At 39.9% G+C, this 24431-nt stretch overlaps 1 protein-coding gene across 1 annotated transcript; it reads left to right on the top strand.

Annotated features, from left to right (window-relative positions):
* The first annotated feature begins 9873 nt into the window (after positions 1-9873).
* On the top strand, positions 9874-20538 carry LOC122665832. Its single transcript, XM_043861965.1, has 7 exons — positions 9874-10074; positions 10564-10650; positions 17755-17964; positions 19249-19434; positions 19525-19578; positions 19911-20057; positions 20164-20538. Exons 1-7 carry the CDS (start codon positions 9874-9876, stop codon positions 20536-20538), a joined length of 1260 nt encoding a protein of 419 aa, XP_043717900.1.
* The last annotated feature ends 3893 nt before the right edge of the window (positions 20539-24431 follow it).

Genomic DNA, 24431 nt, shown 5'->3' with positions numbered 1-24431 from the left:
GAGAAGCCGCAAGTGACCGTACCAGCAGCCAGTGCCAGTGACTTGCGCCAACAAGCACCACGAGTGTCGATGTCGCTGTACCGCCGCTATCTTTTCCTCCGCCGTCTAAATCTAGGGTTCTCCATATCAGGTGTGATTGTTCCTTGGATCATTTATTTTTATTTGAATTTTTTCTTGGACATATAAACAAATCACATAATAATGGAGAAACATATTGTTCCAATTGAGATGATCAAATTGGAAAGTTTTAGTGGCTGTGAGTTTAGTTCTTGGAAAAGGAAGACTCAGTTTGGACTGAAGTTCCTCAATATTTTCTACACTGTGATAAATACATTTTCTGATTGTACGGACCTAACTGAAGCTCAATGGATAAGTGATGAGGACTTTTGCAAAGACTATCTATTGAACTGCCTGTTAGATAGGCTGGCAGAGACCTATAGTAAATATGAGATTGCAAAAGAGATTTGGAAAAACCTTGATGCCCAATTCAAAAAGGAGGAGAAACTATCAAAGACCCACTTAATTAGTTGATAAGTTCATGGATTTCAAGTTTCAAGAAGGCAAGGAAATCACTCCTCAAGTTACAGACTTTGAGAACTTGAAAACAACACTGAACCAAGAAAATATCCCTGTTGTTGATGCATTCTTAGTGGGTGCAATTATTTTTAAGTTACCCTCTACCTAGCATTCCTTTAAAACTGAGATGCATAGAAAGAAAACACAAGTGGGGCTGGATGATTTCAAATGGTTCATTAGAATCGAAGATGAGAACAGAGCCAGGAATAACTTGGAGATGGTGAAATAACAACAGGCATATGCCAATTTGGTTTCACAACCCAAGAAATGTCCTAGGCAGTCCAAGCCACCTAAGAAAGAACCTCAACAGTTGGAGGTCAAAAAGACTAATTTAAAAAAGAGGAGCAAGTGCCGCAACTGTGAAAAGTAGGGTCACTATGCATCTGAGTGTAGGAGTCCTAAGAAAGGGAACACTGACACACCACCGAAAGAAGTTCACATGTTGGTGGACAAAACTAAGCTTACTAACTTTGTTGCCATGGTTGGCAAGGGTAAATGGTTAGCCAGTATATCTTCAGATTGGTGGTTAGACTCTGGGGCGATTTGTCATGTATGCAATAACAAGGACCTGCTAACTGATATTGTTCAAGTAGCAGAGACTATCACTGTTGTAAATGAAGACATCGTGAAAGTGATACAACAAGGGACAACAAACTTGGTTCTTTCATCAGGTAAAATACTTATTTTGAAAAATGTTAAAATTTTTCTTGATTTTGAAAAGAATTTAATTTCAATTGAAATTTTGCTTGATGCTGGCATGTCTATTACTTTTAGTAGTAGTAGAGTAACATTATCTGTTAACTCTTTTTATTTTGAATGTGCATATAATTCGAATGGTATGTTTAGGTTGAGTTTAGCTAATGAGACAATAAATTAGGTTAACCATAATTCACTTGATCCCAAAATACTACATTGTAGGTTAGGACATGTGAACTATAGGAAAATGCTCAAACTAGCTAAAACTCATAATTTACCATTAGACACTTCAATTAGATTTAATAGATGTGAAGTGTGTGCTCAAACCAAAATAACTAGAAAACCTTTCAGACTGATTTCTAGGAGCACTCAACTTCTTGAACTTATACATTCTGACATTTGTGACTTTAAAAACTACACAACTAGGGGAGGTCGAAAGTATTTGATAACATTTATAGATGATTTTTCTCGATATTGTCATTTATACCTATTAAAATCTAAAGATGAAGCATTTGAAAATTTTGAAAATTTCAAGAATAGGGTAGAAAATCAGTTGAACTTAAAAATTAAAAGATTTAGAAGTGATAGGGGAGGAGAATACAAATTTACAGAGTTCAAGGAATTCTGTGCCTCTGCGAGCATAATCCTTGAGACCACTGCTCCTTACTCACCTCAATCAAATGACATAGCTAAAAAAAAGAACATGACGTTAACAGAGATGTTAAACTCCATGTTATTGACAGCTGGCATGCCCTCTTGCTATTGGGGAGAAGCAGTGTTGACTGCAAATCACATTCTAAATAGACTACCACATTCAAAATTGACTTCTACACCTTATGAACTATGGCATAATCATCCATGTAGATATGACACTCTTAAGGTTTGGGATTGTATAGCTTATGTTAGGATACAAGACCCTAGGAAACCTAAGGTAGGAACTAGAACAAACATTTGTGTATATCTAGGTTGTGCAGAAGACAGTACTGCAGACCGATTTTTGGATCTATCAACCAATGTGGTGATAGAATCTAGGGATGCTATATTCTTTGAGGATAAATTCCTTAGAGATAAAGGCCAGACCTTGTCTGGTCTGACTTAAGTGGTTACAGAATCACCTTTGGAATCTGAACCAATTGTTTCTGACACTACTCCCACAATGTTCCTTGAATCAGAATCTAGAAGAGTATCTACTAGAGATCGAGTTCTCAAAAATTTTGATGAGGATTTTGTGACTTACCATTTAAAGGCTAATTCATCCACCTATAAGGAAGCGATGAGATCTAGGGACTCACTGTTATGGAAAGAAGCCATTGATGAGAAAATGAGCTCTTTAATGCAGAATGAGACCTGACACCTTGTTGATCTGCCTAGAGGGGCCAAGACAATAGGGTGTAAGTGGGTACTGAAGAAGAAACTTAATCCGGATGGGTCTATAGCCAGGTATAAAGCACGGTTAGTAGCTAAGGGCTATAAATAGGCGAGAGGGATAGATTATTTTTACATCTACTCCCCGGTCTGCCATTTGGCAATGATAAGGATTCTTCTTGCCATAGCATCTATTGAGCACTATGTTGTACATCAAATGGATGTAAAAAAGGCTTTCCTTAATGGAGACATAACAGAAGAAATCTACATGAACCAACCTGAAGGGTTTGTCATGGAAGGTTCTGAAAAAAGAGTTTGTAAATTAAACAAATCTCTATATGGTCTTAAACAAGCACCTAAATTGTGGTATGAGAAGTTTGATAAGACAGTAAAGAGCCTTGGTTTTCAAACCAGCAACTCGGATAAGTGCCTTTATTTTTTGTCTGAGTCAAACAAGGTCGCGATTATTTGCTTGTATGTAGATGACATGTTGATTCTAGGTTCTGATCTCTCTGTAGTGAGTGACATTAAAAAAACCTTGTCCAAAGAATTCGACATGAAAGATCTTGGTGTGGTAGACATCATTCTTGGGATGAGAGTAAGCTTCAGTGAGCAAGGGATCACCCTTAGTCAGACTCATTACATTGAGAAGCTACTTTCTAGTTGGGGATATCTGGAAAAGAGCATTGGGATGCCCTATTGAGGCTGATGAGATACCTTAAGGGTACTCAAGGTTATGCTCTATGTTATACTTGACATCCTCCAACTTTGGAAGGATATTCTGATGCATCTTGGTGCTCAGATTTGGGAGACAGCGGATCCACCAGTGGTTATGTATTTACATTAGGAGGAGCAGCTGTAGCATGAAAATCCAAGAGACAGACTAGTATTGCTCTGTCATCTATGGAATCGGAGCTTTATACTCTAGCTTCTGCGGGAGATGAAGCAAAGTGGATAAAGGATCTGATCATGGATATTCCATTGAGCAGTTTTAAGTTAAACTTTATATCTATATTCTGTGATAATCAAACAACAAAGACGATTGTGAATAACTAATTCTTTAATGGTAAGAGGAGACACATCAGGCTGAAACAGACCATGCTGAATTATAGAACAGAACAAGGGATTATCACTTTGATTGATGTGAGATTGAAGAATAATACGACAGATGCCCTTACAAAGGGATTGAACAAAGATCGAACATTCAAAACTACGGGGCAGATGGGGTTAAAGACCATTTAGTCAGGTCTTAACCTAACCTAGTATTATTTTGAATTATTCGAATCTCATTTAGCCTTAGTAAGCATTCGGGACAGTTTACATGTTTCAGATAACTTAGTTAGGTTACTAAGTATGGGGGTTTGTGAAATCATTTCAAACTTGATGGTGTAGCAAATTTTCATGTGAAGTCTCCTTATTTTGTTATTCCACAAAGGAATATAAAAAATGTCTGATATGTTTCAATGATATTATGCTAGTCTTTATGTTATTCCAAATTTGATGACATGTCTTTCATAGTATGGTGTACCATTCCAAATTTGATGATACAACATAAATTTATGACTGATATGACGAACACAGTATTCTAAATGGAAACATGGTATGGTCCTTATGATAGAGACTATATAGGATCGAATTCTTGTAAAGAAACTTGATGATGATGCTTATTATTTTTTGATTTACCTTCAGCCATATATGAAATGTACTAAGTTCTTATTGTCGAACTAGATACTATTGTGCAAATAATTGAATTCATATTATCTTATGAAATTCATATTTGACAAATTACAGAGAATGGCGAAGATGAAAGAGAACGGTTGAATCTAGATCTCGATGAGGATGACTTACTTGATGAGTAAAGTCACATGGATTATAAAGACTTTTCCTTTTGATTATTTCTTTTGGTTTAGCCACTTGCATGTGGAACTTTGGATTTATTGTTGGGTTTAGTTTTTTATCTAAAACTCTAGTTTTATTTCTTGAAGTTTACTTATTACTTATTTGATTTATTGGATTATTGATATTCAATGTATATTGATTCAATTACTGATTGAACAATGGTTCCTATACATGTGTAATGGATATATATAGAACATAGGAGGAGATTGTAAGAGTATTTGTGTAATATCCCTTCATATGTTCTAATATAATCCTACTTGTATTAATACTCAGGCTGTGAGGGGCAATCTAATAATTAGCCCTTCTGACCTAAACCCTAGTTTTCCTATAAATACTAGCTGGAGCCAGCAGTCTGGGTATTCCAAACTGGATACTCAGGGTGTAATGCTTGAAACAACCTTATGCTTAAACCCTACCCTAACACTTCTCTCTCAAGCTTTTGTAAATAACAGAATGCTCATTGTTTATAAAGAAAGATTTATGGAAGGAAAAGAGGGGCAGAGGAGAGAGAGAGAGATGAGGGATGAGGAGGAGAGACTTTGTTTCTGTCTAATGTAACAATATTAGCCATTGGAGGGGTTCAATTCAGACAAATTAATTGTTTGGATTCTCCAAAGACAATGCCCCTTATAGAGACTACCTAGGCATGTGGATGTCAGTTTGAAGCCTTCTCTCCAACTTAGCTTTGAAGAATTGCTAAGAACCTGAGAACCTATATATCCATCAAGGTCTGTTTGAAGTTTTGGCAGCCCTAATTCTTGATGTCATTGTCTATTATTTACTTGAGGAAGGTAAGAAGCTTTGGCAGCCCATAAGATAATATGATAAAAAATACAAACAAATCCCTAAGAATTCCCAAAATCTATAGTTCATCTGCTCAAAGAATGTAGAACGTTAATAACGAAAATTTTACGATTACAACAATTTTTTTATAAAGGCAAAAAAGGAAATTAAAGAGTAAAATCAATGAGATTTAAGAATCTGAAGAAATATCCTAAACCACCAAAAGAATTTTATGTGGCTTTAATATTTGCTTTAATACATTTGAACCATGAATTTTATCCCAAACTCCAAGCTAGACAAAATGTCCCACTAAAGAAAGACGGTTAACCCCCATGCAATGAGGCCACAATATTATTATGAGATTGACTATGTAGGACTAATTCTTGAACAACACTGCAGGTATTGGAGCTCGACACGTCGAAGATGCAACATGAAATGTTGCTGAGCTCGAGAAGGGGGAAAAAAAAAAAGGGTCAGTCAAGTTCCCACTGTTAGATGAAGTATCTTCCATGTGTTGAGCTCCGGCGCCCGTACTGCACCGCACTAGCAAATGCGGGCTTCAGAGAGGATTTTAATCCTTATTCTTCATATATAGGGAGATATAATTAAATGTATGATGACTGGATCAGGCATACATGTTAAAAAACAAAGGCCGTACCCAGTGTACAAGGCTCCCGGATTTAGCAGGGTCTGGGCCAAGTCAATGTAATGGATCTGTAGGCGTTGAGAGTAATGGGCCGTGGGCCGGGCTTCCCGCAGGTTATGAACACATTGGGCTCATGGATTTGAGAGAGTTTACTTCTATTAATAGAATCTATTTCTGTTTTTGGTTATTGGATCTATGTTACTGGCCCATTCAAGTATTTGACTGAGGCAGGGATCCACAGTATGTATGGGTTCAGTTCAGGTTTAGATATCTTCTACAAGCACCCATGTATGCAACCTGTTTAATTCTCAAACTCTATCCATGTTATAAAAAGGACTTGAAGGTTGTTTGAGATGTGAAAATGAAATCACTCCCTTGACCTTTGTCTTGGGCTTTTCGATTGTATTTATAATGTAATGATACGGTTACATAACAGTCTAACAATATCTCAACAATATAAAATCCAGCTGGACACAACAGTGACTTCAACACTAATCACACCATACACGTGTGAATCACACTAACTACGTGACATCCTTAACACCCTCCCGCAAACTCAAGGTACCCGGATGAAGATTGAGTTTGGATCGTAATAACAGAAACCGAGAAGATGAAAGACCTTTCGTCAAAATATCTGCTAACTGATTTGTAGTAGAGAGGTAACGAACAGAAAGATCACCCTTGGCAACCTTATCACGGACAAAATGAAAATCAATTTCAATATGTTTTGTCCTTGAGTGAAAGACTGGGTTAACACTAAGGTATGTTGCCCCGATGTTGTCACACCATAGAACCGGACAGGACGAACGAGGAACTCGAATTTCTTGTAGTAGAGACTGAATCCAAGTAATTTCAGTTGTAGCAGGGCTAACACTCGATATTCACTTTCCATGCTTGACCGAGCCACTGTGGTTTGCTTGCGAGATTGCCAAGAAACCAAGTTAGGACCAATGAATATGAAATATCCACCAGTGGATTTGCGATCATCTGGGCAACTTGCCCAATCTGCATCAGTGTAAGCTGAGATGGACCGGCTAGATGAACGGAGCAATTGAAGCCCATATTGAATGCTGCCCTTTAGGTAACGAAGAACACGCTTCAGACCTGTCCAATGAACATCCGTGGGCTGGGCCAGAAACTGACACAATTTGTTTACCGCAAACGAAATATCCGGACGTGTTAACGTCGCATACTGCAAAGCTCCAACGAGGCTTCGATATTCAGTAGGATCAGGTAATGGTGTGCCCACAGACCTGGATAAGGTAGTAGATTGTGCCCTAGGAGAAGAGATGGGCTTGACACCTAGCATATTGGCCCTTTGCAGCAGATCAAAGACATACTTCTACTGGGATAAAAGAATTCCCTTAGGTGTGGATTTGAGTTCAATGCCCAAAAAATAATGGGCTGGCCCAAGATCTTTTGAGGCAAACTCAGAAGATAGCAGCCCAATTAACGAATCAATAGCCGCTTGTGAAGGCCCAGTAATGAGAATATCGTCAACATACACGAGAACATATTACCGGCCCGTAGACAAATGGCAAAAGAACAACGAAGAATCAGTTTTAGAATCTGTGAATCCCACATCGCACATGAAGTAGGAACGAACTCAACCGGTGAAACCAGGCCCTTGGAACCTGTTTAAGCCCACAGAGAGAGCGACACAGCTTGCACACATGATCCGGGAAGCGGGTATCCTTATAGACAGGTGGCTGTTCCATGTATATATCTTCGTGAAGAACTCCATTTAAAAATGCATTATTTACGTCTAACTGCAGAATAGCCCAAGAAGAAGAGACTGCTAAAGCCAAAATGATCCGAATGGTAGTGGGCTTCACCACCGGGCTGAAGGTTTCAGAATAATCAAGCCCACACTCCTGGGTATACCCCTTGGCAAGCAGGCGGGCTTTATGGCGCTCTACTGAACCATCAGAGCGATATTTGATTCTGAAAATCCATTTACACCCAATTACACGGCGATCAGACGGTGGTGATGTTAGAACCCAAGTGCCATTAGAGATTAGGGCATTATATGCAGCATCCATGGCCTTGGGCCATTTGGGATGTCGTGAGGCCTGCGTGTAGCAGGTGGGCTCGGTATGGGTTAACATAGTTGAGATTAAAGCCACTGGGAATGGATGCTTGGTAGCAAGAAAATTCACCGAAACTTTAGGAACCCGAGTGCCATCCATAGAACGAGTGATCATGAAATGGGACCTTTCAGTGGTTAAAGAAATAGAAGGTCCAGGACCAGTAACAGGCCCATTAGCAGAATTTGAAGGAAGCCCAGAAGAAATGGGCTGAGTTGTAGAATCAGAAAGGGAATTAGAAATGGGCTCAGTGGTAGAATCCAACTGTGAGTTTGTAGGTGAAGCCAAAAGAGGTGCAGGAGAGGACAACCCTTGAGGAGAGACTGTGGACGGCCCTGTAGTGGATGGTAGCAGCTCTTTAGTGGCTAGTGGGTGCGGTGGAACCCTACCAGGAGACAAATTTGAAAAGGATGGAGGAAAGGAAGGCCATGAAGTAGCAGAAGGCACAGTAGGTGAAGTGGAATCCTCAATAGAAGGAAATGAAAATTCATCGAAAGTAACATGCCGAGAAATGATAGTTTTGTTGGTAGAAGGGTTAAAACACTTATACCCCTTGTGGTGAATGCTGTAGCCCACAAAAATGCATGGCGCAGAGCGAAAAGACATTTTATGGTGATTGTATAGTCGCAAGAGAGGATAGCATATGCATCCAAACGTCTTGAAAAAAGGTGTAATCAGGATGTCGACCCATCAATTTGTAAAATGGGGAAACGTTTCCAAGAACCGTAGTAGGAAGACGGTTGATAATGAAGACAGCAGCATGGAACGCATAGCCCCAGAATTAGAAAGATAATCGGCTGTGAGCAAGCATAGGGAGTCCCATATCAACCACATGTCTGTGTTTTCGTTCCACCTTACCATTTTGCTCCGAGGTATGAGGACAAGAAAGGCGATGTGCAATACCACAAGTTGATAAAAATTGGCGAAACGTTTCAAGACCAACAATGTGAGAGTGAACACTCTCAGTTAGCGAGGAAAGGATCCAACTGAGCAGGATTTGATCTTGCCGTTGCCAAGTGATACACGCCGGATTGATCACCGGAGTTGAGGAAGACGAATAAGAAACAAACTCAGGAGGACAGGGATTGCTACCGTCCACAAAACCAAGAAGTCCAGACCCGCGCAGAAGAGGCATGAATTGAAAACGCCAGACCAAGTAATTCGAAGAGGAAAGCTTGATTGACAGAAAATGATGAACAGTAGAGAACGAGAGCGTCTGATCAAGCGAAGGAGAAGAGACATCCGAAGCTGAGAGATCTGAAGCCATGAGAGAGCAGAGAAAAGAAAGAAAAAAAAAAAAACTTTCATAGGCACTTGACCGACTGCAGCTTTGATACCCAAAGAAAAAAAAAATACTTTCATAGGCACTTGACCGACTGCAGCTTTGATACCAAAAGAAAAAAAAAATACTTTCATAGGCACTTGACCGACTACAGCTTTGACCGACTACAGCTTTGATACCATGTTTGAGATGTGAAAATGAAATCACTCCCTTGACCTTTGTCTTGGGCTTTTCGATTGTATTTATAATGTAATGATACGGTTACATAACAGTCTAACAATATCTCAACAATATACAATCCAGCTGGACACAACAGTGACCTCAACACTAATCCCACCATACACGTGTGAATCACACTAACTACGTGACATCCTCAACAAAGGTAAATGTTTACCAAAAATAAGAATTGCAAGATATAATAAATGTTTACCAAAAATTAGAATAATATAATAAATGTTTACCAAACTATTTGTGTATATAAGTAGGCCACACTATGTGTTGAATGAGATTGTAAACAAGTTTTTCCAACTGATCTAATCATGGGTTTCTTTGCTGGTGTTTCCATGACAAAGGGTTTGATGGGTACCATCAATTTGTTTATGGTAGTTATGTATCTTGTAGATTCGAAAAGCCATCATGGGGTGGAAGCGAAAAAGAAGGTGGAGCAAAATGAAGATGATTTGGAGCTGGAAAGGCAGCTCAAGATTTTAAATGTGCCTCATCCTCTCAAGACCATTAGAGTATGTGACTTTATCTAATACTTACTTTTAGATCTGCATTTAAAATCCATGGATTGTTTTTACCCATATCCAAACATATGTAGGGATTGAGGGGAAAGAGAAAGCGAGAGAAGGAGCCAATGAGAAAGAATTCTTTATAGAAATCCATACTTGATCTCATAGATACATATAGAATTTTGTGAAAAGCTGTATTCGATGAAAGTCGTATGTACGGCTTGGAGGAAGATCATTCAAATATTTCGGGAAGAAATATAGGGTCAAAAAGCCAAAATAAATGATTTTAATCCTTCTTAAAAGAAAAATGATTCTTAAACCTCTTTCACGCTCATGTCCGACCCTACCTAGCTTCAAGGTTCTCATATTCCCTCCTCTCCCCCCCATAGAATAGGCTAGAATGGAAAAAAATAGAGAAAATAATGGAAATTAACATGGTTAGAGCATTAATGGAACTTTGATCCTTCTCGATTAATAATTTTTTTATTCTTGCAGACAGAAGAGGGTGATATCCTTGATTGTGTTGATATCTACAAGCAACCTGCTTTTCGTAATCCATTGCTTAAAGATCACAAAATCCAGGTTTGTTATTCTCTCTTCTATTTATATACTTATTTTTAGAAAATTTCACTGACTCTTTATCTTCAAATAGAGAAGGGAATTAGTAAAGTACTTTTAAGAAGTAATAAACTAGAAACACTGACATCCCTCTTGGGATGGGAAGGTAAAGTGGGTTAGTGTTTTGAAATATCAGTTCAATGGCCACGCTTTTTTCCTAAAACGTTTGCTATCGATAGAAGGAAAAAACCCCGCGATGTCGTTGAGGAGCAGTCGGCCTCACAGCCAAGCTGCTCCTCCCCCCTTCTTCCCCCTTCTCCTTCTCCTTCCCTCTCACAAGTGCTAGTCATCTTTTCCCAAGCTTGTCTGCAACCCTGCTTGTTGACCACCCGTTAGGTTGGTTGTTTCGTCGTCGTCTATCTTGCCTGGGTTGCTGACGTGCGAGCCACCCTCCCGCTAGGTCTGTTTCTAGACTCTTTGGGGTCTCTCCTGGTCGTGATGCTCCGTGGGCTTTTGTCTCCGTCAACTGCTCTTTGCCGAGTCGTATCCTTTGCAGGTTACCTTCTTCGCTTGGTCTGATGACTTGCCCCTTCGCCTTTGGCCCTGCTTGGTCTCTCTCTCTCTCTCTCACCAGACGCTCTTCGTCGCCGGAGCTCTCAGTTGCTGCTCATCACTTGCCCTTTGGACTGTAGCTGCTTGGTCGCAGACTCTTCTTCGGCCAGTCTTCTATCTGATCCGCCTGGCTCGCTCGGCTAATGCCTGCTTCTTCCAGCTGCATAGCCTACCTTCTGCATCCTATGCTCGGCCGGTAGCCGCTTCGCCGTTGCCCTTTGCAAGGCTGGTGCCTCTTCGATGTGGCTGTCACCTTCGCTTGGCCGTGGTCCTCCGCATGACCCCTTTGCAGCGGCTGTTTTCTAGCTCTGGCGATGCTCCCCTCGGCGGCTGGTCCATGATGAGATGAGATAGTTGTTTAGAGTTTTTGGGTTCCCACCCTGGAAATGACTTGGCTGCCCTTCTCTTTCTGTTGGGCTTCTAAGCTCTTGTGGCCTTGTGTTCTTTTTGTGGGCTTTTGTGTTTCTTGGGCTTTCTTAGCCAGGTTTTGTTTGCCCTTTGGGATTTGGTTCTCACAGGCCTAGCCTCCTCCCAGGTGGGCTTTGTGCCCTTTTACGCTCTCTCTTGCTAGGTTTTGCTCTTTGGGCTTTGGTTCTTCCAGGCCTAGCCTCCTCCTAGGTGGGCCTTGGAATTGGTTTGTGGCCTTGTGCCCTTGTACGCTCTCTCCCTCCCCCCTTCCTATTCCTTTGGTAATGAATTATTTTATTATTCACCAAAAAAAAAAAGAAAAAGAAACGCTAACTTAAAATCATACCAAATATAATAATTATAAATAAATGGTGCATGCATGCAATATCTACAAGATGGTACTTGATTAACGGAGGAGATGGTTTCAACTCCTCGTATGGCTGTTAACACAACTCCTTTCCCTCATACACCATATTTAATCATTCTGCCACCTCATTCTAACCCACCGCACTGTCCACAACCCACTCTAATCCATTCCAAACCACCACATTCTCCACCTCAGCCCACTCGTCACTATCCCTGTTGGATTTATGTGTCCATCAAACCCAGTGCGGTCCGGTTTATTTTGTATTGAACCTTTTATACATTTGGGTTTAATATTATCGCGTGCGATATAAACTTTTTGTGCGTTATGTGTCCGTAAGTTTTACTTAAAATAGTAGTCACGACTAGGGTTTGGGCTGGGCACCCTTATCATATGGTCGCCGCATTGGGTATACGTAGACATTTGATGTCAGGATACGAATGCGAGTACTCACATGTTTGATGTGTGTATTGGCGAAGAATCTATTTTGTCGATTCCCTCATGTGTTACTGCCAAATGTAGAATGGGATAGACATGTGTCACCGAGACCCTGTACCTGAGAGGACCCTATCACTGCAAAATGTGACTGCATTCTTTGGTTCATCAATGATTGAGATTCAAGTGAGTCAAAGCCAATGTTCTGGGAATGCGCAAACATTTTGTGAGTGAAGGAGTTGCTTAACATGATCACCATTGCCCGATTGGGGTTTGCAAAACCTATTTTAAATAAAATGATAAATTATATGTAGTTATTTAATTAAAATGTTTATCGGATTTTACGGGACCCGATCATATACACAGACACTCTTATATGGACATGTACTATGGATTGGGGTTTGGTAGTACTAGTGTACATGCCCTAGATTCCATAATGATGGTGTTGATTAGTGGTGGGTTGGTACATGACAATTTATTATCATGTATGGGTTTATTTGGAATTTGCTAAAATAATTGGTTATTTATTTAATTAATGGATATAGTGCTAATTGTAATTATTCATGAATTAAAATAAATAATTAATGATACCATTCCCTATTAGATCCTGCTTCTTCACCAATTAGAAGTACTTTAGGATTAAATAGAATCAAGCCAATGAGGAGAGAGAATGTCAGACTCTCATTGGGAATCATCCAAGTAGGATTTTAAAAACCCTATTATTTAAACACACTAAGGGGAGGGGACAACCCTTGGACAAATTTGGTTCCTCCCCCCCCCCCCCCCGTGGACGAATTTGGCTCTCCCCTCTCTCTCTCTTGTGATCTCTTCTCTCTCCTTCTTCTTGCTCTCTAGTATTTGAGAGTTAGGGTTTTGGAAACCCAGATCTGTGATTGAAGAACTGAAGAGGATCTAGGATTGGCTTGGAGAACCTTGGCTGCACCATTGGAGGTTCAGATCTGTTTACCTGAAGTGCTCGTTGGAGGAAGAACCACTGTCTATTGGAGGAGCAATACTTGAGGTTCATCATGTTAGCAAATTCTATTAATTCCTCTTGTTTTAATTGTGTAATTATTCATGGGATATGAAAGAAACCCGAATTGATCTCTTTCCACTATGCATTCGGGTATGAGATGGATCCCTCTTTCCATGGGATGAAAAAACATGAAATTTCTCTGTCTTTGTGATCCCATAGTTTTATGGGACAGAAAGAGAAGGATTTGGTTAATAATTTTTATACCAAATACAATTAGGGTTCCCTAGGGAGGCCATGGGAATCTGTAAATATTAAATGGGGTACCCTAGGGGCAACCTGAAGATCCCAAAAGTGGGGAACTCAAAGTATAATGTTTATTGGTTTACCAAGGTGAACCACAATGATCCCATGGACCGTAGCATGACCTACAATCCCAACTCACTGCAATAACCTCTCCCTCAACCACTCCAACATACTCTTCTATTCATGACATCCCTCTCCTCTTTCATTATACCCTACGATGCCATGGATATTATCCACCATTCCAAACATGCACCTAAACACAAGGCCAACTGCCCCCACAATTCGGGTAGCTCCTCTTCCGACATTATGTAAAAAAAAAAAATCTGGTCATTCTTTTATCCCAAGAACCCGTGGATGTTAGACATTTTCAGCTCCACGCGCTTTAATGAAACTCATAAGTTGGAATTGTCTGGGTCTTGGGAGTCTAGACATTTTGATCGCTACTTTTTTTATTGTTTGGATAAAGCCTAAAATATATTAAAAAGAAAGAGTTATACAAAGGAGCCCGACAGGGGAGCCAAGAGAGGGAGAACTACCTAGAAAGCAAAGAGAAAGAAAAAAAGAGGATCAGTGTAGCCGAATTTGAAGACCCCACGAATTTACAATATGCCGATTCTTAAAATAATCCAAATCAGAAGCATGAAGGTGATTGACTCTGGTTTTAACTACAAATTCAATAGAGCTCCAAATTTGAGGGAAGGTACGAGACGAAGAGGTCCAACTGCGCATATTCTTCCCCCCCTCCCATCAAATGTGGTACACTGTAGCATAGAAAGCCAACTTGGTGACCCTCAAATAGATTGAATAGTCATTGAATGTCTAGATAAGCCATTTTCATTCACATTCAAAGGACGGCAATGGGCAATGTTTGGAACTACACTTTTGTACCACCCCTTTCCAAATACTCCAGGAGAATTGGCATCCAAAAAATAAATGATCAAATTTTTAGATGCATTCTAACAGAGGCATCATTTAGGGATAGTGATGTTTCCATGGAGAATGAACTCTTGGGTGGGGAGGGAAGAAGTCAAATCACTCCAAGTGATGAAGCTGTGCCTTGGGATACGATGTTTAAACCAAACAACATTCTGTCAGGAGCTAGGACTACCCTTGGAACAAATAAGATCCCAAGCAGAGGCAACAATGAATTGCATAGAAAAAGAGTTTGATCCACACAACAACATCCCCACTCTCATGGGGTTTTCTATTAGTAGCCTAAAGTTGATCCCACACCAGAGCAAGAGCAAAGGAGGCAGGGGGTCAGGAGACCACATGTCATCTGAAAGAATGGAGGAAACCACTGCCAATCTATCGAAACCCGCATCTTACCTAATTGGCTGACTGAATGAAAAAAGAAGAACTCCACGTGGGTGCCAATTCTCTAGCCATAACATGGTAGAACACGTCATCAATACGACATTTAATAGCATCCAACACATTTGTTCTAAACTTGAGAAGCTTGCTCCAAGTCCAACAAGCATCTGAAGCACAATTCATTGTCCAGATAGTGTTACTTTTTAAGATATTTGAAATATATCCAATTAACCCATAAACACTCTTTCTTTGTAGCTAATTTCCACAGAAGCTTTAAAAGGCCAGGTTTGTTCATTTCTTTCACTCTTCTTAAGCCAAAACCCCCTTCTTTCTTTGAGAGGCAGACTTTTGCCCAGTTGATAGAATGTAAGAACTTATTGTTATCACCTCCCTTTTTTTTTTTTGATAGATAATATCAATTTTTTCAAAAAAAGGAAAAGAAAATGCGGGCGGGGGGGGGGGGGGAGCAATGTACAAAACCCAGCCTGACGACTTACATGTACATCTCACAGGAGATAGTCTCAAGACAATAAGAGGCCACTCACTCTACAAAAGAGTACTCAACAGAACAAAAGAAAGCCAGCCCCTAACCTTACACATGCCACTTGACTTGGATATCCCACTTACTGGCAATATTAAGATTCCTCCTCGAACGCTGGTTGTCGAGGGGAGTAGCTTTGTATTTATCTTGAACAGGCATCATAATATCTCTAACTATCAATGGTTTAGGCTTGGTCTTGTTTTAGAACAACCTCAGTTTTGCTCTTTCAAAAGTTGGTTGATGGTTGAGCAAAAGGCCAACTTACCTACCGATCTGATATGGTCTCCTCCAAATACCTTCGCAACCCACTGAGCTCTTCTAACACAACATGAAATGCAACTTGATTGGAAGGTGAGTAAAGTCTCCTAATGTCTCTCCAAATTCCATCCGTGAAGGGGCATTCAAAAAAAAAAAAAAAATGGTTTCGAGATTCAAGACCTTCCAAACAAAAGCAACAAAATGGGGACATATTCATTGTTCTTTTGAGAAGCTGATCCACCGTTGGGAAGGTATTGACCAAACATCTCCAAGCATTAAAACTGCCACCAACCAATCCACCAAAGGAGCATTCTATCGGACAAAGTCCCAACCTGACCTCATCGTGAATGATTCGGAAGGGGAGGCCTTCCACACCACTCTATCAGGACCATCATTGTTCGAATACATTTTGTCAGGGAGGATGTCCCACACATGAAGAAGATCATCTAAAACTGTGGGGGTTTTGTTCCACAGGCCATCCCTTAAGATGGTACTCTATCATGCTCTATATGCTAAAAGCATTGTTGATGCGTCATCTTTAGCATCATCATCAACTTCAAGAGGAGTGGTACCATCCGAGGTGTGGAAGCAAATATGGTCTTGTCATGCTCTTCCAATAATTAGATCCTTCTTTTGACATGCATGTGCAAATGGACTAGCAACGACAAAAGCTTTATCCCATCGGAGAATTCCATTGGATACGGAATGTGTACGATGTGGAGAGGCTACAGAAACAATTGATCATGTCCTCTTTGCATGCCCTTTCGCAAGGGTGCTTTGGTTTGGTAGTACATTATCTTATATTTTCGCAGTTGCGATGACACCAAACATACATCTTTGGGTCAAGAATTGGGAGGCTTTGGGAGTCCATGGAAAGAGATTATATAGGAAGACCACTTATCTTTACAGCTTCATTGGATATTATATTTGGCAGACTCATAATTATTATGTTTTCCAAAGGCACTCATGGTCTCGGGAGGATATCATTATTCAAGCCCAATGGGATTTCATTGAGATCCAAGAAGCATGCACTACACATCCTAGTACCATGATAAATCACACTCCACTACAAGATTTATTCTGGGAGCCTCCTACAAGAGCCTACTTAAAGCTTTATTGTGATGCATCTCTGGTATCTGGTAGCACTGTTGGGGGTCTTGGATTAATTTTCAGGAACAACTATGGCAGACCTTTGCATGCAACATCTAAACCGGCTATGTTCACAACTATTCTCATTGGTGAAGCATTGGCAATTAGGATGGGGATCCTTCATGCTATAAATTGAAGATAGTTTGGATCATTTGATTGTTGAATCTGACAATAAAGTACTATTTCACTTCTTAACAGTGAAAGAGCCGATCCACCAATTTCTGTCATCTCCATCGTGCAAGATATCACGTATTTGGTTTCAAGCTTGGAATCTAATTAGTATATAATTAAAATTTTCAATTAGTTACACAACCACTTTGAGCATCAGAAAATTTTCCATTTTATTCTGTTATAATATCATTTCCCTTCATTTGACTTTATTGGTTGCTACCGGACGAAGCCTAAGCAATTCTAGGGTCGCAATATTCACAATTAATGACTTGTTTCGTGATTATTGGAATCTATTACAAGTTTCCATATCAACATATATATCATGGTTGGGTCCATGTCATAATTCATAGTGGACCATAAACCATCTCACTCGTTAAGTTTCAGACTAAAATTTGTTTTGGAAGTGTTGTACAATGGACAAACAGTTCCCCCGCAAAAAAAAAAACTCCATTAAATTCTATTATAAAAATAATTATATGGAATTTGAATTAATTTTTCCAGTTTTATTACTTATAATAGACCTAAATTTTTATTTCACATTTCACCAAAAACAAAAGGAGTGAAAATTTGACCGATATTATTTTGATTTTCTTGCAGATGAAACCTAGTTTTTTCCCGGAAGGAGAAGCAAACAAAAATTCGTCAGCAACTGAATCTTTGCCAATTAGTTTAAAGGGCAAAGAATGTCCCCAAGGAACAGTTCCCATTCGAAGAACTTCAAAAGAAGATCTTTTAAGGGCTAGATCTTTAGCAAGAGATTTCTCTACAAATATCAACCAAAGCGGGATCCACTTCCCAGGGCAATTTGTAAGCAATTCCTAACTTATAATTTAGATAATTCATGACCCTAACTAAGATGTATCCCAGCTAAATGGTGTCAGCAGTACTAATATTGTTTCATCATTCAACTATATTAAGAGAGTTCAGAATTTCGATTTTCAATGGTAAGATTTTCTATAGAGATATTTCTTTATGTGCGCTTTGACTCCCTTACCCCTGTTCGGGCAAGGCGCTTGGGCAGGGGTAAGGCGGTCCAAGCGTGCTGTCTTGAGTCTGGCGCTGCACATGCAGCCCGGCTGCCCCCGGATGCACAGTATCCAAGTCCGCAAAGGTATATATTAAATTTAAAAAGAGTACAAAGACATTGAAGTCTAGGCATGCATTCCTAGACAATTTCAAGCACTAAATAGATAGAGAATGTCCACCTTCAGCACGGCCATCAACAGACACACTCTACCTGTGCCAACAATCATCCCAACTTATCTAGTGATTGATGTAATTTGGAAACTAACTCTGTTACTATTGGAATCGAAAATCCACTACTTTTGGCTGCACACTTTGGTAGTAATCTACTATGGCATTTCATTCCCTGTAACTGTGAGAATTCTTCCATGAGATACCTTCCAAATAAGAAATTAAGGCCAACCAACACTGTTTATAGAACCATGGAATTGTCATGCTTTGAATAGACCCAACTACGTACAGCCACTGAATCACATTCTATCCATACCTTCCTTCCTTAATCCCATCTCCTTTCTTCAATGTATACCATAAATAAAGCCTTCAAATTCAACCATATAATTCGTTCCAATACCAATGCAAAGGCTGAAGAAAGATGACACTATCCTTCCTGTATCATCTCTAATAATTCCCCCAGCTCTAGCCCGGCCTTCCAAGGGTTAGGTCAGAAGGATTAATTACTAGATTACCCCTCACAGTTCGAGTATTAATACAAGTAGGATTATATTAGAACATATGAAGAGATATTACATAAATACCCTTACAGAACTCACAATTTTTTAAGCCAACATAAATAAAATTTGTCCTGTCATTGTCACCAACTTGTTTTAAGAATTAACTCCCCATTTTTAATTCTAGGTAAATTTTTGGAAAATTTTAAGGAATAATATTTTTTCAAGGATTAAGACTAATGTTTTCAGAAAATTTTCTTTTTATATAGTTTTTGCATAGAATCAAGCGTAACCAAGATAAAGGAGTGAAAAATAAATATTGGGTTGTCACAGATTTATGTAAAATAAGCACATGATCGGTTGCATAGATAATTTATGTTGGTTTGAATTATGAAAATAGCAAGTAGAATTGATGACCATTCAGGTTTTGGAAGTTCACGGGGAAGAAGGTGGACTAGTTCATGGAGCTTCTGCATACATCAATGTATACAATCCAACTGTAGAACCTACACAATGTACGAGTGCACTAATTTGGGTTCGTGCTGGTCCAAATGAAAACTTTGATTATATAACTGCTGGATGGACGGTATGTATATTGTGATGGTCCACCATTACTGAAATATGGAAAGGTAATTGTTGTCTAACTTTAAATTTTTTTTTCAATTGGCAATATTAGGTTGATCCACGGTTATATGGTGATCATCTTACTCGGTTTTTTACATATTGGTCGGTATGTTGCCAACATTTGGGTTTTTTTTTTCCAATTTGTATTGGTGCTACCATCCCTCACTTTCTCCTTCCCTTCTAGAATTTTTTTTTTTATAATATATTTATCTAATTGAATAAAGGGAATTAAGCAGTTTTCAGTCTTGGAATGTGGCCTACGCCAGCACTCCCATGTGTCTATTCTCTTTCTTCCTTTAAACAAGGGGGCAGAGCTAGCTGTCTTTTCATATGGGGAGGAAAGAGATAGATCAATAGACTCATGGGAGTGCTGGTGTAGGCCACACTCCTGGATAGAGTTCTTTTTCCCTTGAATAAAAATATTTCAAAAATGTACAGGTTAATAAAGATAAGCCTCGCGGGTGCTACAATACTCTTTGCACAGGTTTTGTGCAAGTTGATAGATCAGTGACTCCAAGTGCTCCTTTATCTCCAGTTTCTACAATTGGTGGAACTCAATATGTGATCAAAGTCCATGTTTATCAGGTATATATATAGAATTTACATTTAAAAGATTTTTTTTAATGTAAAAAATGCTAGTTATGTAGCTAACAAAATTAAATATTTATTTTTATTTTTATCCTTACTGCAGGATCCCTTAAGCAGGAACTGGTGGTTGATAATCACAAAAAATAGTATAGTTATTGGTTATTGGCCAAAGAACTTATTTCCTTATTTAGGTGATGGTGCCACTAGTGTTTCTTGGGGAGGGATTGCACAGGTTGGTTCTAATGGAGTTGGCCCTCCATTAGGAAATGGTCGTTTCCCATATGATCCGTTTCCATGCTATTTCGAATGGATGAAGATGGTGAATAAGGACTATGGTATCGATCCTCTATTAAAGAAAACAGATATAACTACTTATGTGAAGGGAAAGAACTGCTATGACATACTTTATCATAAATATGTACCTGAACGAGGAGCAAGTCTGACATTTGGTGGACCTGGTGGCATCAACTGTGGCTAGTTCTTGTCTTTATTCAGTTTTGTAATTTTGAATTTTCAATAATATTTTAGGGGCTTCCTCGGGTCCCAAATAATATTCGGGTAAATTATATAATATTGTGTTATATATATATATATATACTTTCTGTGAGAGAGAGAGAGACGTATGAGGGAGAGGGGGGGGGGGGGGGGAGGGGGAGTTTGAAAAGGTGTTTATCCATACTTGGACATGCACTAATGAGGACCTACACTTCGTTATGAAATTTGATCTAAAATGTTTCTCGTGATTAGTTTTCAAAAGTTTTAATTGAATTGTCTCTAAATTGCTACCCGTATGTCCAAAAAAAAAGCTGACTTAATTTTATTTGTAGCGTCCCTCATAGAGATTGTTCAGCGAGTATGGCTTCTAGATATGTTCAGCTTCAGCTATTCAAGAACCTTTTGTTTTTTTTTTGATCGGTAAATCAAATTTATTGGAAAAGAGGGGAAAAGCTATACAAAACAAAAGGCATCCCTACCAGTAGATAATGGATAAGTCCCAAAAGAGCAAGCAAGGACCCAAAAGCCATTATATATAGAATAACCCATCAAAGCTACAAATAGCTAACATGATGCACAAAACCTCAACTACAAAGAACTCAATTGATTGGTGGACCAAACAGGGGTTATTCGCCACTTCTGGACAAGGAATTCATTCATAGGACTACCAAGCCTTTTAGGGGGTGTCCTTGAGTAGATTCTCCACATCCGCACGAATGGCCCTGATGATACTTGGACGAATTCTAGTCTTGTTGCAAAAGATATGGAAATTTCTCTCCATCCAAATATGAGAGATGGCCAATTAGCCTCAATCAAGAAATTATTACTTGGAATTTTTGATGGAGATTAGAACTTAAGGATGTCGCCCCAAATTTGAGAACTGAAGACACACTTAAAAAAATAAGTGGTCTTTGCTCTCAATTCCGGCCCAACAAAAACAACAAAAGGGAGTCACTTGAACATTTCTCTTCCAAAGCTCTTTAGTTGGAAAGCCATCGGCCATACATCACCATTTGCTGATTGATTGTCTTGGGATACAATTCTGAAACCACACACATGTTGCCCAATCAACGGGTGTGGAGGGGGAGCGTATAATCTTCCAAGCAGACTTAGAGCTGAATAGGCCAGAAGGATTAAGCTTCCAAATGATCAAATCTGAGTCTGAAGCCCCCACCCTAGATATCGAGCTTTTATTTTTTGCTAAAGGTCAGTAAAGAATATATTAAAAGTGAAAAAAAGATACAATTATGTAACGTCTAGGCATACCTAGACGGTTACAAAAAATGAAGACAGGGGATAGCCCTGGCAACCAAGAAACACCATCCTAGCAGGAATACCCACTACTCAAAGCTATACAGAGGATGGCCTAAGGCATCATCAAGCAGAGCTGAGTTAATTGCCGAGGGGAACTCACCAAACGAAGGCTCAAAGACGCCAGATTTCGTAGCTGTTTTCGCAAGCAAGTCCGCCACTGGATTCGCCTCTCGAAAATAGTGAGAAATCTTCCAAATGACAGCAAGAAGGTAAGGATGGAGCCCTAACCAAACCTGTCTAACAAACCACGGGATCACGCCCGACCTGAAAGCCTCATCCACCGCCATAGAGTTAGTCTCAATCCTTAACTTCGTTACACCCATTTCCTTTGCCCTAAGCAGGCCATGCATAACTGCCCAAAATTCAGCCACAAAATTATTCTTGATGACGAGGAAAATACTGAAAACCGAGAGGGGAGCCGCCATATCATCTCTAAAAACACCACCCCCACCAGCCCACCCCGGGTTCCCTAAAGAGCATCCATCAACATTAAGTTTCATCACCCCGCAGCGGGTCTACACCACCACACCTCCCTAATCACCTGAGCTAGTTTAGGAACCCAAAAAACATTAAGGCTCTTCGCACAGACCAAGTCCTGAGCCGAAACCACCTTAACATTCGAGGAGCCCGCAATATCCTTAAGAGAGAGAAGAGCATTCCCCAATACCCCAGCCGCCATACTATACTACCCCTCGTACTTTCTGGAATTGCGCTCATTTCAAATGAAAAAAAGAATGAGAACCACTCCCAATTCCCACACACAAGCCAAGGGTACCACCTTGGATTTTCTCTTTCACAATGGCACCAACTCTTCCAACGTATCCACAGAAGGCCAACAGAGCCCAAAAGCTCTGCCACAAGCCACAAGCAAAGCCACATTTAAAAAATAAATGGGCTATAGACACCACATCAGCATAACAGAGATCACACTGAGACACCATTTGAAACCCCCTCTTCATCAAAGCGCCATCCGTCGGAATTTTCTTATGCATAAGTCTCCAGGCAAAGGTAGAGTGTTTTGGCAATAGCATCTTATTCCTAAGAAGGCCATGCCAGGAAACTTTGGGGCTTTTCTTCCTAAAAGCTTCCTAGGCCGAACGAGAAGAGAAAACCTCGAAGGGGTGAGACCCCAAAGGCAAAAGTTCGAACATATTTGTGCTGGGAGCACAGTGGTTTTAATAACAACAAAAATATTTTAAAGAAAGGATGAGTCTACCTGCGGGAGCACCCAAGTATGACCAGCAATGAAATCTGCCACCTTCAGATTTTTGTCTTCAAAGTTCTCCACTCCAAGCCCCGAAGCCGCTGCAATTGACTCACTTCCCAGCCAACAATCTGTCCAAAAGTTCACAGACTTCCCATCCCCAATCACTTAGTGCTCACACTATTTCACCCTATGCCAAACCTTCTTGAGTCCCAGCCAAATCAAAGAAGAGAGGTATTGATTTTTCAAAGAGCCATCCCCAATAACGAATCTAGCCCTGAGGAAGGTGCTAACCAAAGAGTCTTCAAGCATTACATTTCAAGCTAACTTCCCAAGAAGAGCCATGTTCACATCTCGAAGGCATCTCAGGCCTAGACCTCCTTCTGCTTTAGGATTGCACAACACTTCCCATTTAACTAACACCACTTTCCTGGATTCAATATCCCTAGACTATATAAAATTGCGCATCCATCGCTCCATTAGACTCACCAGGGAAGCCGACCACCAGTAAACCAAAAAATTATGGACTGGGAGACTAAGCACAACCGACCTAACTAACTCCACCCTTCCTGCAAAAGACAGAAGCTTTCCTTTCCACACAGAAAGTCCGTTTCTTGAACTTGTTAACCAACGACATCGTTCTCTCCTTAGTCACCCTTCCCTTAAAAATTTCCGCACCAAGGTACTTAGTAGGAAGGTTACAAAGAAAGATATCAAGCAAGTCTGAAATTTGACATCTCCTGGATGGGATAATGGAGCCATAAAACAGTTTGCTTTTGTCCAAATTAATTTTTTGGCCTGAGAAACACTGATATTTATCTAAAAAAATATTCAAAGCCCGAACATACTTGAAAGCACCATTAATAAAACAAAGACATCATTCGCAAAAAGGAGGTGGCCAAGCGTAGAAACACCCCTTGGGCCCCTTAAAGGGAGAATTTGTTGCTTTGCCACCATTCTTTTCAGCTCTCTACAAAAGACTTCGTCCGCAATAAAAAAAAAACATTGGGGAAAGAGGATGCCCTTGACGCGGCCCCCTTTCCACCCAAAAAAAAACCCACTGGACCACCATTCACTAGAACTGAAATCCTAGTAGAAGAGAACAGCTGCCGAAGCCACACTTGCACCCCTAGTAGGAAGGTTACAAAGAGGGATGTCAAGCAAGTCTGAAATTTGACGTCTCTTGGATGGGATAATGGAGCCATAAAACAGTTTGTTTTTGTCCAAATTAATTTTTTGGCCTAAGAAACACTGATATTTATCTAAGAAAATCTTTAAAGCCCGAACATACCTGAAAGCACCATTAATGAAACAAAGACATCATCAGCAAAAAGGAGGTGTCTAGGCGTAGAAACACC

The sequence above is a fragment of the Telopea speciosissima genome, chromosome 6 (genome assembly GCF_018873765.1).
Source record: "Telopea speciosissima isolate NSW1024214 ecotype Mountain lineage chromosome 6, Tspe_v1, whole genome shotgun sequence".
Lineage (NCBI taxonomy): Eukaryota > Viridiplantae > Streptophyta > Magnoliopsida > Proteales > Proteaceae > Telopea > Telopea speciosissima.
The sequence above is the reverse complement of the archived record's forward strand: the minus strand, read 5'-3'. Positions and strand labels throughout refer to the sequence as shown.